We start from the raw sequence: 13,488 nt of genomic DNA, 5'->3' as shown, positions 1-13,488 counted from the left end.
TGTCATACTCAGATGCACCAATCACCCGCAACTCCACAGGGACTTCCCTCAGCTTTGCAGATTAATTGCTAGTTGGAAGCCGAGGACACAAGATTAAACATATGCAGTTTTTCACAATTCTTGCTCTGATTTGCTGATGTTTCCCCTCTTCAGGCTTTCAATTTACGCCTATGTGTACCACACAAGTGTAACTCTCTGAAGACAGGGAAAATGTTCCCAGAGATTTCACTCTTGGAGCAATAAGGAACTTTCAGGATGGCTGGGAGTAGATGCATGGATATCAGAGTTCCCAATCCTGCAGATAAATAAGGAGTCCCCAGAAATGAGTGAACTGAAGCCAGGGTGAGTCAGATCCCATGAATTTCTGTCAGGATTTATTAATGAGATACTCACTTCAGAATCCTCTTCATCAGAGAAGAGGCCCCTCTGTTTTCTTGGAGGTATTTCAGATAAAGTCTTGAAGTCCTCACCTGAAGATGGTTGACTCTATAGGACAAATAAGAACAGTGCATCAGCACCCATTTAGATTCAGTAAGGGCAGGCACATCATATGATCCTTTTTAAGAGGCATGCTGCTGGTAGCATCTCAGCAGTTGAGCGGACAGAACACAAGCTTGTCATCCCTGGGCTGAAGTGCAAAGCTCATGTGCTGAGTTCCTCACATGCAGTCAGAGCTATGCATAAGTGACTCGCAGGTCTTACCATAGGCCTCCCCTCACACCACTCATCAGAAAAATGTATGCAGCAACTCATATTGGGCCCCCTTGTGAGTTAAACAGAAACATTTCTTTTAACAATGTGTTTCGCAAAGGAAGAGGGCAGTTTGTGCCAGCCCTCATTTCCTGCATTAGCACAGCACTGCCTCAGCCTGCTACCAGCTGTATTACCATTAAACTCAGAATGATTCCAGACCCAAGCACTACTGTCAGCAAGCTTGGGGTATAAAACAGTCCTTGCTTCCTGACAGAGCAGGAGTGGTGCTGCTGAATCAGTTCTCATACTCTCCTCCAGAAAAGCCAAGTGCTATGAGATCAGAGAAATGGCCTTGGATGACCTCCCACCACCACTCCTGGTCCACTGACCACAGATACGCTTGCACTGCACCAGGAACAGAAGCTGGCTTTGGCCCTTGTGCTCAGGTGCTTCTCATAAGGCAACATGGAGAAAAGTCCTACAGCAATTTGCATTAGACATCCCCAGCACTGTATGCTTCTCAGTCCAGAGGTTAGAAGAGTCACTGTACCTCATTATGTTCAAATACTCCTTGCACAGCAAATACGTACAAAATGAATACAATAATTCTGCCACAGAAACAAAGAGCAATACTACTTTCCTCAAGACACTGCTCTGAAAATGAAAGTGGAGTGGGCATTAGGAGGCTCTCATAACTCTGTACATGTGTCCTCAGGACAGCATTTAGAGCTTCCCACAACTTAAGAGTTTTCAGCTGAAAAACGGCTTTTTAAACACTCAAAGTATTGTATATGCTTACATAGAAATGCAACATCCACCTTCCTCTCCCACGATATATACAAGCAGTGGGTTATCTGTTAAGTTGCTATCAGTGGTTGATACAAGTGCAAACATAGTCTATACAGCACAGAACAGTGACACCAAAGTTTCTTAAGTCAGGCTGGTTTCGTTTCAGCCATGAACTTCATAAACATTTTTTATTGTAAGAGGCTTCTCATTTTGCTCTCATTTCAATCCTGCACTAATAAGATTCTTCCAATCACTCCCCAGACAAAAAAACCTCTCAAATCCAAGGTTTGAGAGGCAAAAGGCATTTAAGGACCCCTGAAGCACTTGGGTCATAGAAGACTCTATGAACCTGGTTCCGTTTCACAAATATGGCACTTCCATAGTGTTGCAAACTAGAAAGACTACTTCAGCAGCAGGAGTAAGTTTTTCCTAAAGCCTCAGACACATTATCCGTTTATATGCCATTACCTTTTTTTCCATGACTGCCTCCCTTTCTGTTTCTTTAGTTGTCCCAGCACCCACAGGAGGAATGGCAGGTTTTTCCTTGAATAAGTCATCTTCTTCATCATCATCAAATAGATCAGCTGTGGACTTGACTGCATTAAGAGACAAAACAAACAGGGAATGTCAAGAAGAGCCACTACTGAACAAAAGAAGGTAAGAGTCTCAAAAGATACCACGCCAACAGAAATGTCAATAACAACAAAAAAACCCACCCCACAAAACCAAAAAATGCAAACAGAAGTAACAGTGATGCAGGCTTGAATTTTGTAACTCATTGATTCCTACCAGTTTGAATGTTGATTACCTTTAATGTTTAAGCTTCAACTGCACATGTATAGAGGTACCTGGATCTGGAGGCTTTTTAGTTGCTCCCACAAAGAAGTCATCATCATCATCATCAAACAGGACAAGTTTTCCAGGCTGTTTAGGAGTTTTCTCTGTGCTCTGCTCTGCAGATTTCTTGTCTTTTTCCACAATTACAGCAGAACCAAACACATCACTTCCTCCTGCAGGTCAGATGGGGGTGGGGGGAGAAATCCATACAGAGATCACTGACAGTTACTGAAAACTGAACTTGTGACACAGTAAGTGGAACCAGGCACAGTTTCCATCAAGCAGCTTTCAATGCGCTCTTGCAACAATGCTGCATCAAAAGCATTAGCTGAAAACTTCCTGATAAAGTCAAGTCACAGACAGATGGCCCCTCACTCTCACTGCAATCACTTCGTCCTGCTCATCTAACCTAGGAACAGCAGCCAGGCTGTGTTAAAGCTAGAAGACCCAGCAGTCCCACAGTCGCCCTTAGGGACTTCACAAACCAGAATCCTACTTTACTAACTAGTAAGCCACACCACTGTGGACAAATAAAAGTGGTAAGGTGCTTGAGGAAAGGGAAAGACAGGTGACGCAAGCAGCCACACTTGCCATGCAAGACTACTAGCAGTACTGTAGTATGAGGTCGAGTTTGGTCCTGAGACGCCTGTGTACTTCGGATATGGCAGTGATCAAGCAGAAGAAGCTGGTAACAACTGTTTCTTCTACATCTGGTGTGGAAATGTTCTGCTGCAGTGATATGTGCATGTTGGTAGATCGCCTGCAAACACTTTCAGCGTTTTTGGTAAAAATAGAGAGTCTGGTTCTAAGCCTGTCTTACTTGGAAATGGTGGGGGAAAAAAAAAAAAAAAAATACTTTAATGGAAAGGTTGGCAGAAAGTAGAACAACTTCTATTTGGTTAAAAGTCAGAAGACTACATGAATTTTGACCAGCGCAATGGCAGTTATTACAAAAAAAGTGTATAGTGCCATTAGAAAGTGCCACAGGATTGATAGGAATACCGCCACAAAGTTTGATTGATTATTAAACATTCTCATGTTTCTAAACAAACTGTTCACTGGGAGTGTGTTCATCAAGGATTTTTAACAACAACAGAGCCTCGGTCTTGGTTTTCTTCTGGTGACTTCAGCTCTTCTACAAGTTACTGAGAGGAAGCAACGGAAGACTTTGAAAAAATGCTACGTATAACCTAATACCTAGTGAACTAGAACAGGACACTGTTAGAATGATAGTAATTTCACTGCTTGCGCAACAGCACCTCAAGAGTGAAGGATAAAGAAAACCTCAATCTGCTGTTTTAAACTTTACTACCAATTCTTATAATTATGATTGAATGGTTATGATGAATGACCATTGCTGATGTACATCTTTGATCCAGGAGTAAAAACACTGTACTTGTATACTTCCTACTCTAAAAATCATGCTCACTGAGGGCTCGGTTAACTGAAGCTGCAGTCTTAAGCTTTCCTAATAAAGAGCAAAACTTAAAATGAAGGTAACTCAGTGAGGTGAAGACCCTACACAGAGACAGAAATCAAAGCCAGTTGATTCAAAGAGATCGGTAACACATTTCTTTTCATTGCTCAGCTTGAAGTCTGATCTGGAACAGGGATCTTAGTACAATACTATTTTTTTCTTGCTCTGAGTTACAGGTCTGGTCCTTCCTCATGTATGCAGATCCTCCTAATCAAAACCAGAGAACAAGATTGGTCTGATTTACCTGTGGCACAATAAAATAGGAACTTGATGTTCAAATTGTTCTGCTAACCTAAAGAAATATGATCAAACCTGCAAGATCAAAATGCATTTCCTTCTCAGATTATAGAGGGAAGGTGTGATGGCATGCACTGCAGACTGAAACTGTTTAATATCAGTTAAAGTAATGCACATCTTTAAAAGAGCACAGCACAACACTGGAAGCTGACAGCTGCTAATATCTGCCATCCATCAATGATGGATTCCTACAGAATCTTGATTATCCATAAAGCATGCTGCAATTTAGGCTTAGCATGGTAGAAGCACTGGTATTTGTCATTAAGCACATGATCAAGCGATGCAGTGCTGCTGTATTTGGACAGTTTTCTTCTTTAAAACCTTGCCAGCAGGTTTTAAAGAAAAAAGCATTTTGTGCATGAAGCAATTTGCTATTGAATGAGTCATACCTGGGAATAAAGACACAGCACCTGCAGGAACTTTCTTTAAGGACTTTGTAGTAGACACTGAAATAATAGGAAGTACAATACAAATAGATGCACTTGCTCTATGCTGTCAAAGCCTTCAGAACTCTACCATAGAAATAGGGACCTAATTAGTCTTCTGAGCTCCATTTTTTTCAACAGCTCAGAACTCACTAAACATTCTCCTTGAACTTCCATTTTTTGCAGATATATGTAACAGTCTAGCTATTTTTGCTTCATTAAACCTCCATAAAACAGCTCTACTAAACTGAAGCTTATAAACATGATATACATTTACACATAGCATTATTTACAAGAGTTCACATTCACACACTCAAAACTACTTCAATACAATACACTCAAACCAAAATGGTTTAGCCTCCCAACCCATTTCTGAAATTTAATCAGATACAATGCTTCAATAAAAGCTACCACAGTACAGAATGTGTGCTCAGACTCCTTAAGGGTCTAGATATGCAGCTCATGGGAAACTCAGATGTGCATCAATCTGCAAAAAGAAATATTTACTCCACTCAAACTCACAACTGGATCCTGCAAAACACTCTACAGCAGCAGGAACCCAGTGCCCGCAGAGAGCTCTGCCAACATCAGTAAAGACATCCTTTCAGCTCCCGGAAAGTAGGTGTGCGTAAGAGATCATAGTGTGCAAACACATTTAAAATTCAAGGAAAACACAGTTGTTCTCTATTAAGACTGGGGAGGAGAAGAGACTTGCCATCAATTGCTACTCCAGTCTTTCTAATTTAGAAACAAAAGAGTCTAGCTGCTAGAAGTGATAAACGACAGCATAGACAGGACTACAGGAAGCAACAATTGGTTCTTACCTTCATTTATTGGGACTTGCTTATCTCTCTCTTTTGATTCTTGTTTTGGTGCTTCAGCAAAAAGATCACTCTGATTGTAGATGAAAATGCAAAGGAGGAAAAATGGTGAATTTGTTTTTTGTAGCAAAAGACAACTGCTGATTTTTCCATGTAGAATATCCACTCCAAAGCCAACAGAGGAGGTAACCACCACTCCCTTCTCAAAAGGATGTTTGCACATACAAACTTAAACCTAGGTACTGAAGCATTAACTTCAGTGCATACATTCAGAAGAGTAGCTTTCTGTCTTCTAAAATTTAATTTACACTGATTATCACTCCACTTACTGCAGAAAAGGAATGACCTTCTATTTGCACATCTTCAAGAGCTTACACTCCTTAATCTACAGCTGTTTAGGTCCTGATTACACCCTTCTAAGCTTGCGTATTGAAACGTGTACAGTGAGGTTTGAAGAAAGAATTCAGGTCAGGACAAGCATAAAACTCCTGAACTTCATGTGGTTAAGATGAATGATTTATATTGTTACTAAGGAGGGTCTAAGACACAGATATGGTGCAGAGATATACACTCTATTTCACAAGCATTGCAGGACACTCCCACAAGAGCTCTTGCGTACAGGCTGCAGTTGCCCTTTGCCAATCCTCCCTGAGAATTACCATCTAGATTTCCAGGAAACCTCCAGATCTTGTGAGTACCAACTACCGAATTTCTTGAAAGCGTCCCTCTTATAGAAGTTGCATATTAGAGGTTGCCTCCCTGGAGGCTCAAAATGCATCGTCTTTGTATAAAGCTTTGTGGAAAGCAAGCAGTAATACTTTGGAAAGACTAGGCGAGTAGGAATGTCAGTGAGCTATTGCACATTTGTCAGTTACTATGTGCCTGCTGACCTACTGTGGCTGCCTTCTGGTACAGTAAGGCCTCCTCCATTGCTCAAGGTAAATGAAGAAAAGTTACCCTTCCTAGATGATTAACTTCCAGGCAACAGAAAACCAAGAACAAGTGTATGCAAGCAGGCTACAATCACAGACAAATCTGCATGGCTGTCCTGTGTCTACAGGATGAGGAAAGTAGTCTTGGCAATAAGTAACTAAGAGGCTCTAATAATAGCTTCATCTGAATTAGCACTGACCCAAAGCTCGCTTGCACTATCATTTTTTAAATTATTATCATCATTATTTTTTAAAGCTGTTGGCTGCCACTGAAAAAGAAAGCACAATCATGTTTTTTTCAATAAAGCCTGCATTTGAGTGGAAAGCACTGTGTAGAACTATCCTCTTCCCTTCATGCAATGTCCCTGTCTGGTGCTTGTTGGCTATCTTCTAGCCGATTGGCATGGTATGCTTGAGGTCAGCTTTATGTGAGGTCTCCTTCCAAATTTCAGTCTAACAGCCTCCTCAGCTCCAAGGAACACCTGACTTCTGTTCTAGTTGCAATGAGGAACACATCATCCTGCAAAGGCATCAGTTTGGCTACTATTCTGGACTATGCTTGACTGTTAGCAATATCAGCTACATGATAAAATCAGAGGGAATAATTTGTTTTACACAGCTGCACTGTCAGATTCTTAAATCTTAAGTATCTCTCCCTTCATCCCCTTCATGCGCACAAATTATGCTAAAATAAGGTCAGAAATGCACTTTGTGCCATTCCTTCATCAAGTCAGCTATAGCAGATGAGTTAGTTTAAGGTGAACTACTCTTGCCAGTGCAGGTAACCCAGGAATTGGGCAATAACTAGATGAAAGAACATAACATAATTGCAACAGGGAACTTTTAACAGCATAGAGACAGAGAAACCCAGCAGCATCACTGTCTGGATATGGTTTGTGAAAGATAAAATAGAAAGAACATCATGTTCTCTTTCCTCTCAAACTTCTTCCAACACCCAGGGAGAACGAGAGAATGACAACATTCAGTACTCTCATAGGCATTTTAATAAAAATCTTCTGTTTTAAAATAAAGAAATAGTATGGCATTTGGTTTATCTCCACAGACAAAAAGTGAGGTAGGTGCTGAGTGAGCAAGAAGGGATCAGGCCTAGCTGTGCCATGCATGCAAGGTTTGACAGAACAGGTGGGCCACCTCACCTGGTAGGGCAGGGTCAGAGAAACAAGGACAACAGCTGTGTTTAAAGTTCTAAAATCCTATCCAGAATTATCTTTACAGAAGTTCAAAAAAGAAAGGGCTTGGCAGGACCCAGACACTTTCCAGTACACAGGGAAAAAAACCCAAAACCTCACTGTAGTCCATTATTAATTATGCTGGAATTAGAACCAGTCTAATGTAATGATACGACCACACTTGCATCTCTAGCAGCACTACTACAGAAGAGAGGGCTTTGTGACAAGGGGAACATAAGTAGCTCACCTGTGTAGTTCTCCTTCTCAACTGGAAAGCTACGTTGTTCCACTATGCTTAAATGTTACCAAGCATGAAAATGTTATTTCCCTTCCCCACCTACCACAGGTGAGAGTTCGTAGGGATCTTTTGTTTTGTTTTTAAAAGTGGGACACACACACTCCATTTCCATCTTCTCCAGAATTCTCACCTCTTCATCGTCAAAGAGACCTGTTCCACCACTGAAGAGGCCACCCCTAGACCCAAAGGGTGTGAAGTCTTCATCAGTCAACTTAGGAGGCTTGAAGATGTCATCATCATCATCTAGAAAGCACAAGAGCCAAGAGCTGTGGTGCAACTGCCCAAGTTTCAGGAAAGGGAAAATAAAAACTGATTTGATTCCATCCTGTCTCTCTCAGACATGACACATATAGAGAAGCCGCTGTAGTCAGATGGGGTTGTATAAGGTTGCTGCACAAGACCACATTTAAGGAGAACTCTCACTAGGCCTGTTTCTAGTCTTGTTTTCAATGCACATCACAGCCTAGATTTGTGTACACACTCACCTTGAAGGATGCTCAGGTATCCCACCCAGTTTCTAGAGCAGATGTCGCAATTTCCTAAGCAGTGTCTTACGTTCCAGCCCACAATTCAAAAATCAGAGAGAAGGAAATCCTACCATCCGATGGAACTCTAACTTCTTTCTTCTCTTTCAGGATTTTCCTTGTTTTGGTCTCTGGTGATAGGGCTTTAAGAAGAAAATTTCAAAACATAAATACTTCATCTTCACTTGTAACCTGTGATCAATCTATGATAAGAGAACCTGAAAAAATAAAATCTAACCAAGACGACCTATATGTTCTCATATGAATCAGCCCATTGAAGCAATTCTATGAAGTACAGGTTCTAAAATCAGCACTTAAAATTGTAATAGCATCATTCTGTCAGACGGCGTGGGTTCAACGCAGTTGCCCAGACTAGTATCACCTAAAATGCCAGAGAGCAACACAGCATTCCAGATGGTGCAGATCCCACACAGAGCATGCAGAACCTTTGAGCATCTCAAATGGCTCCAAATATATTATCCTTGACTCATTTACCTAAGGCAAAGCCAGATGGCTTTACCATCCCAAGGTTATTATAACGAACAGAAGGTTTCCCTGTAACTGAACAAGGTAAGCTGGCAGGTTTTATACTCTGATACCCACAGACCTAGCTTGATTGTTTGAACCACACAAGAACACATATGCACTGTTCTTCTTGTCTGTTCATAATCTCAGAATTACAGGGTTACACGCAGGCTCACAAGCACTTGCAACCTCAATTTCAGTCAGCTATTTTCAACTGCTGCTTTGCTGCAAGAACAACTACTTGAGAGATGTCTCCCCTCTTTGAAAGCCACACAAAAGAAATGCAGTATTTAGTCTAAAATATCACTGAAAACAGCAGCAAGGAAAAGTTCCTCAAAATGTAGTATATTTAAGCCACAAGGAGGAAAAAACAACCAACCTACACCCTCTGAAAACATAAATCTACTGCCTGAGGGGTTTTCTGCTGTAAAGCTCACTGAAAAACTACAGTGATGAATGACTTCCTGAAAGAGGGGGAAGAACACATGGTCAAACACACAGTTTTACAAGCAGAAGGAGAACCAGACTGGAGAGAAAACCTTTCCAATAACACATGTGCTTGGGGAGTGACCTGTCTCAGCTGAAAGCAATGTGTTTTCCACTGGAACACTCAATGGATTACAATTCCTTCCCATAAGTTATGGTCAAAAAGTTTCTCAGAGCACAAAATAGTGTCTAATTCTTCTCATTAGGCTTTCACCTAATACATATTCAAATAACAGATCTGTGAAACCTGTTCTGTTGGACAGGACAGAATCTCCTGTCCAACACTGTCATGAGTCCCCTGCTATCTCACAAGTGCTTACCAAAGCTAAAGAATTAACTTACACGAATGTTCTTCATCCTGTTTGACTGGTACTTCTCCTTTGATTCGGGCTGCCAGCTCATCTGCAAATGATGTTGGCCTCTTCTTTTTCTGAGGAGTGGAGACAAACAGCAGCATATTCATTCTATAGAACACAGTTACCAACTTGATGCAATTGCAATTATAAATACTGTACTCCACAGCCTCACTAGTACAATATCATGTCTAGACTTTGAAGATCTCTGAAGAGGCAATGGGGCTTTCTATTAAGAAAGCAATTAAGAGATTATGCGTGCATCCAGAGGAAAAAAAACCGAGCCATTTCTAGTCCCATATGATCACAATTTTTTAATGTCACCTCGTTTTGGGGCAGGACAAGCAAGAAGCACTTACCACATGCAAATACAATAAGTAATTTCTTAATGACCTTCAAAGACAGCTTTGATGCCAGCCTAAGGTGCATGAGTCCCCTAGTTATATTCAAGCTTTACCCCTTTAAACCATGTTGAAAGACCACGCAGGACTTTTACTGGTCCTCTGTACAGGATCCCATCCCAGGTAACTGAGAGCTACCATTATAATCCCTGTAAAGATAGACTGTTCACGAGGGAAGTCAAATATTTCTCTGCAGGGAGGAAATAATTACTTACAGGCCTTGTGCTTTCATCCAAGTCTCCATCTTCATCTTCTTTTTCAGAGTCAAAGAGATCACAGCCATCATAATCATCTTCATCACTCATCTGTGCTGTCTTCTAAAAAAACAATACCCTGTTGTGTTCTCCTGAAGTTGGAACACAAAGCAAGCACAAAACTACATCTGCTTAGATAAAATATTCAAAACAATCTTAGTGAAAGGAGGGAAACATTCAGCCAGTTTTATGTACTCCACAGCTTTTAAGAGGTAAGGAAGGGGTGCCTCTAGCTCCAAGCAAGTTGCTGCATTCTCTAGTCCACCCCTGTGCTGTGTGACCAAACATTTCCAGACCCAAGACACAACTGCAGACACTACGGCTCTCCTCACAAGCAGCATACCGCTACTATACTGAAGCCTGAACTGCTTTGGCTGTGCTGCTTCCCTTAATTTGCAAACTCCTCTCCACTACAGACCTAGCATTTAGCCTTAACTCAGGAACATTTTGATCAGTTAGTAAAAAATTCTATCATCTTGAGCTATTCCTATGGCGGATACCAGAATGACAGACAATACATGCCCACATCTTAGCTTCAGTCATGTCAATAAGAAAAAGAGGATGAAAAAGACAAAGTGAATTGTGAGCTGGGGGCTGGCACAGACAAGGACCCAGAAGTGAACTGAATCACAACAACCCAGAGGTACTCGCTCATCTTAAAATACATCAGGCATGCAAAGTTACTCTGTGAAGATCACTACAGCTTAATGTAACATCCGAGTGCTTTTGTAACATTGTTTTATCAATGCATAGATTAAAATGGGTTGCTTTTTGAAACATTGTTCTTTTGGCACTAGACTATTTCACATTGAGGATCCCCAGCGTAAATGTCTTTTGCAGTGGCACATCTAAACATGGGTAAGATTCCTTCTCTCATTACCACCTAGTACCAACAACTAACATCAGGCTTGGATTTCTTCAATCTGAACATTTATTTTCTATTTTCATTCATTATCCAAATAGACATACTTTTCAAACAGTGAGTACTGTTTATATCTTTGATTCAATGTAATTTCATTTACCTCTTGCAAAGCAAGTTTAGAATTTTAATTACAGACCCAGTAATCCTACAGAAGCCTCATTTTCCTGGCGCAGACTCTTTGAACTCTCATGACTCCAAAGTTATTACTGAGGAAAGCACAGATCAGGCAATGCCATCCCACATACGCTTTGCATCTAATGATGGCTTGCAAGCATGTCTTTAAGCCCAAACCAGGTTCAACTTCACAACACAGTGCCATCTGGCCAGGACAACCTTCCAATACAAAGTTATACAAATTAACCAAAGTTTGTAATAGTTAATTTTCTAGAGCTCTTATCTCCTTTTTCCTGCATCCTCACTGTGTCACAAGTGGAAAGTCTTTCAGGTTGTACCAGGGCTTATAACCATACCGTCTTTTGGTCATCTTCGCTAGGGATTCCAAATTCATCATCTGATTCCTGGAACACAAGAGACCCAGAGACAAGTATCACACATTATTTTTGCCCAGTGGCCAAGAGAGGGCTCAGAAGCTCTGGACTTGCTTACATGTGGACATTCAAATCTCTTCACCATGACCTGACCAAGGTATTGTTTCCCCACTGTTGAACATCTTTATGAACAGAGCTCACTAGAAAGTCATTAATTTAGCAAAGACAGCAAGCTCCATCTGACAGCACATTTGGGTAACTCAAGAGGGAATTAACTTTAATTGAGCAAAGATACCAAAAGGAAAAACAGAGTGCTTCCATAGCACAGTTACAAAGCAGAGACATCCCATAGAAGGCAGGCAAAACATATCGGAATCTGACAGTCCGATGCAGCAGATTTACGAGGCAAAGCCTGGAGGTGCATAACTGACACCTACTTAACCTTTAAAATTGCTCCTTTTAGTCTCCATCCCATTCTTTCTAACTGTAATTCACAACAGATTTGTTCTCAAAAAAATGCAGTTCTTGATAAGAATCAATAAGACTTGCTTCACAAAGTGAAATTAGACTGGAATAAAACACTTCAGTTTGAAGTATTCTACTATAAAAGCAGTTAGAGTCCATATCACTTTATTGCTCCTCTGAAAAGCTGCAAAGGAAACTACTGCATAAGAATAATAATGAAAAGCACATTTACCACAGCCAACATAGGGAACGCACATCATGCAATATGACCTTGAGACCCCACATGAAAAAGCGACGTAGCTAACGTCCTCACACATAACCAACCCTCATGAATGCTTGTGCAAAGTAGCTGGTACTCTTTCACGTGTCACTTACCTCTTCATCCTTCTCTTCACTGTCAATTACACTTCCACGATCGCTATCTACTGATCCTTCTATTTTAAATTGAAACAGAAAAGTTAAGATTAGACACGACACGTGTACACAGAGCAATGTGGTCGCCAGACATATCAATGGCAACTTTAAAGGCTTTGTGAAGAGAATTAAAACCAGGTGGAAAAGAGTGGTTTGTAAGAGCTTTAAAGGCTGTTGGCATTTTTGCACTTTGTGTTTGTCATGGTTTAAGCACAGACTGCTTAAAGTTAACTCTCTTAGTTTTTTTCTTCCTTTCTTCTTCATAAATAGCTAGCAAGAGACTGTGTTTCGGATTTAGGATCAGGACAGTAGCTGATAAGAGACACAGTCCAGCTGCTAGCCTGGTTTGCTCTTAGGTTAAGATTGAGAACCAGACTGACCGATGATTTATTCCATATCATGCATGTCATGCCCAGTATATAGGTAAGAACATCCGGAAGAGTGCTCTCTTTTGCCTTAGCTCCGCTTTTCGGTGCTCTCTCCTGGCTCTGCATCGCTCTCCAAGGCCTCCCCTTCCCTGCACACACACCCCGGTCAGCTCTCTCTCTCTCAGCCTGGGATGCCCGAATCGTCATCTCCGTTCCATGAGTTTCGGGATCCTCCCTCTCTGGGGGGATCGTTAGCTGGGACCAGGTGGACGTTTTCCCCACTCCAGTCTGGGACGCTCGGGCTGTTATCTCTGTTCCGTGAGTGCATCCGGGAGCGGTGCACTCACCCCCCCACCATTTGGGGGAATCGTGAGTGTAGTTCTGGGGATCGTTAGCTGGGGCCAGGTGGTCGTTTTCCCCCCACTCCGGTCAGCTCTCGGTGCGGGACGCTGGGACTGTTATCTCTGTTCTGCGAGTGCCTCAGGGAGCGGTGCACCCTGCCATCTGGGGGAATTGTGAGTGTAATTCT

At 41.5% G+C, this 13,488-nt stretch overlaps 1 protein-coding gene across 1 annotated transcript in view; it reads right to left on the bottom strand.

Annotated features, from left to right (window-relative positions):
* The window catches only part of LOC104470938 (WASH complex subunit FAM21A-like), a gene marked incomplete at its 5' end in the record, with an annotated part of 30,656 nt that extends 18,045 nt beyond the window's left edge, over nt 1-12,611 (bottom strand). The window contains 11 exons of the mRNA XM_010086066.1: nt 394-486; nt 1,951-2,078; nt 2,331-2,492; nt 4,483-4,539; nt 5,343-5,412; nt 7,890-8,002; nt 8,358-8,426; nt 9,637-9,724; nt 10,264-10,365; nt 11,695-11,742; nt 12,553-12,611. Coding sequence (XP_010084368.1) covers nt 394-486; nt 1,951-2,078; nt 2,331-2,492; nt 4,483-4,539; nt 5,343-5,412; nt 7,890-8,002; nt 8,358-8,426; nt 9,637-9,724; nt 10,264-10,365; nt 11,695-11,742; nt 12,553-12,611 — 989 coding nt within the window. The remainder of the gene's footprint in view (nt 1-393; nt 487-1,950; nt 2,079-2,330; nt 2,493-4,482; nt 4,540-5,342; nt 5,413-7,889; nt 8,003-8,357; nt 8,427-9,636; nt 9,725-10,263; nt 10,366-11,694; nt 11,743-12,552) is intronic.
* Between the last annotated feature and the right edge of the window lie 877 nt (nt 12,612-13,488).

This window comes from Pterocles gutturalis, unplaced genomic scaffold (assembly GCF_000699245.1).
Source record: "Pterocles gutturalis isolate BGI_N339 unplaced genomic scaffold, ASM69924v1 scaffold45120, whole genome shotgun sequence".
NCBI classification, from domain to species: domain Eukaryota; kingdom Metazoa; phylum Chordata; class Aves; order Pterocliformes; family Pteroclidae; genus Pterocles; species Pterocles gutturalis.
The sequence above is the reverse complement of the archived record's forward strand: the minus strand, read 5'-3'. Positions and strand labels throughout refer to the sequence as shown.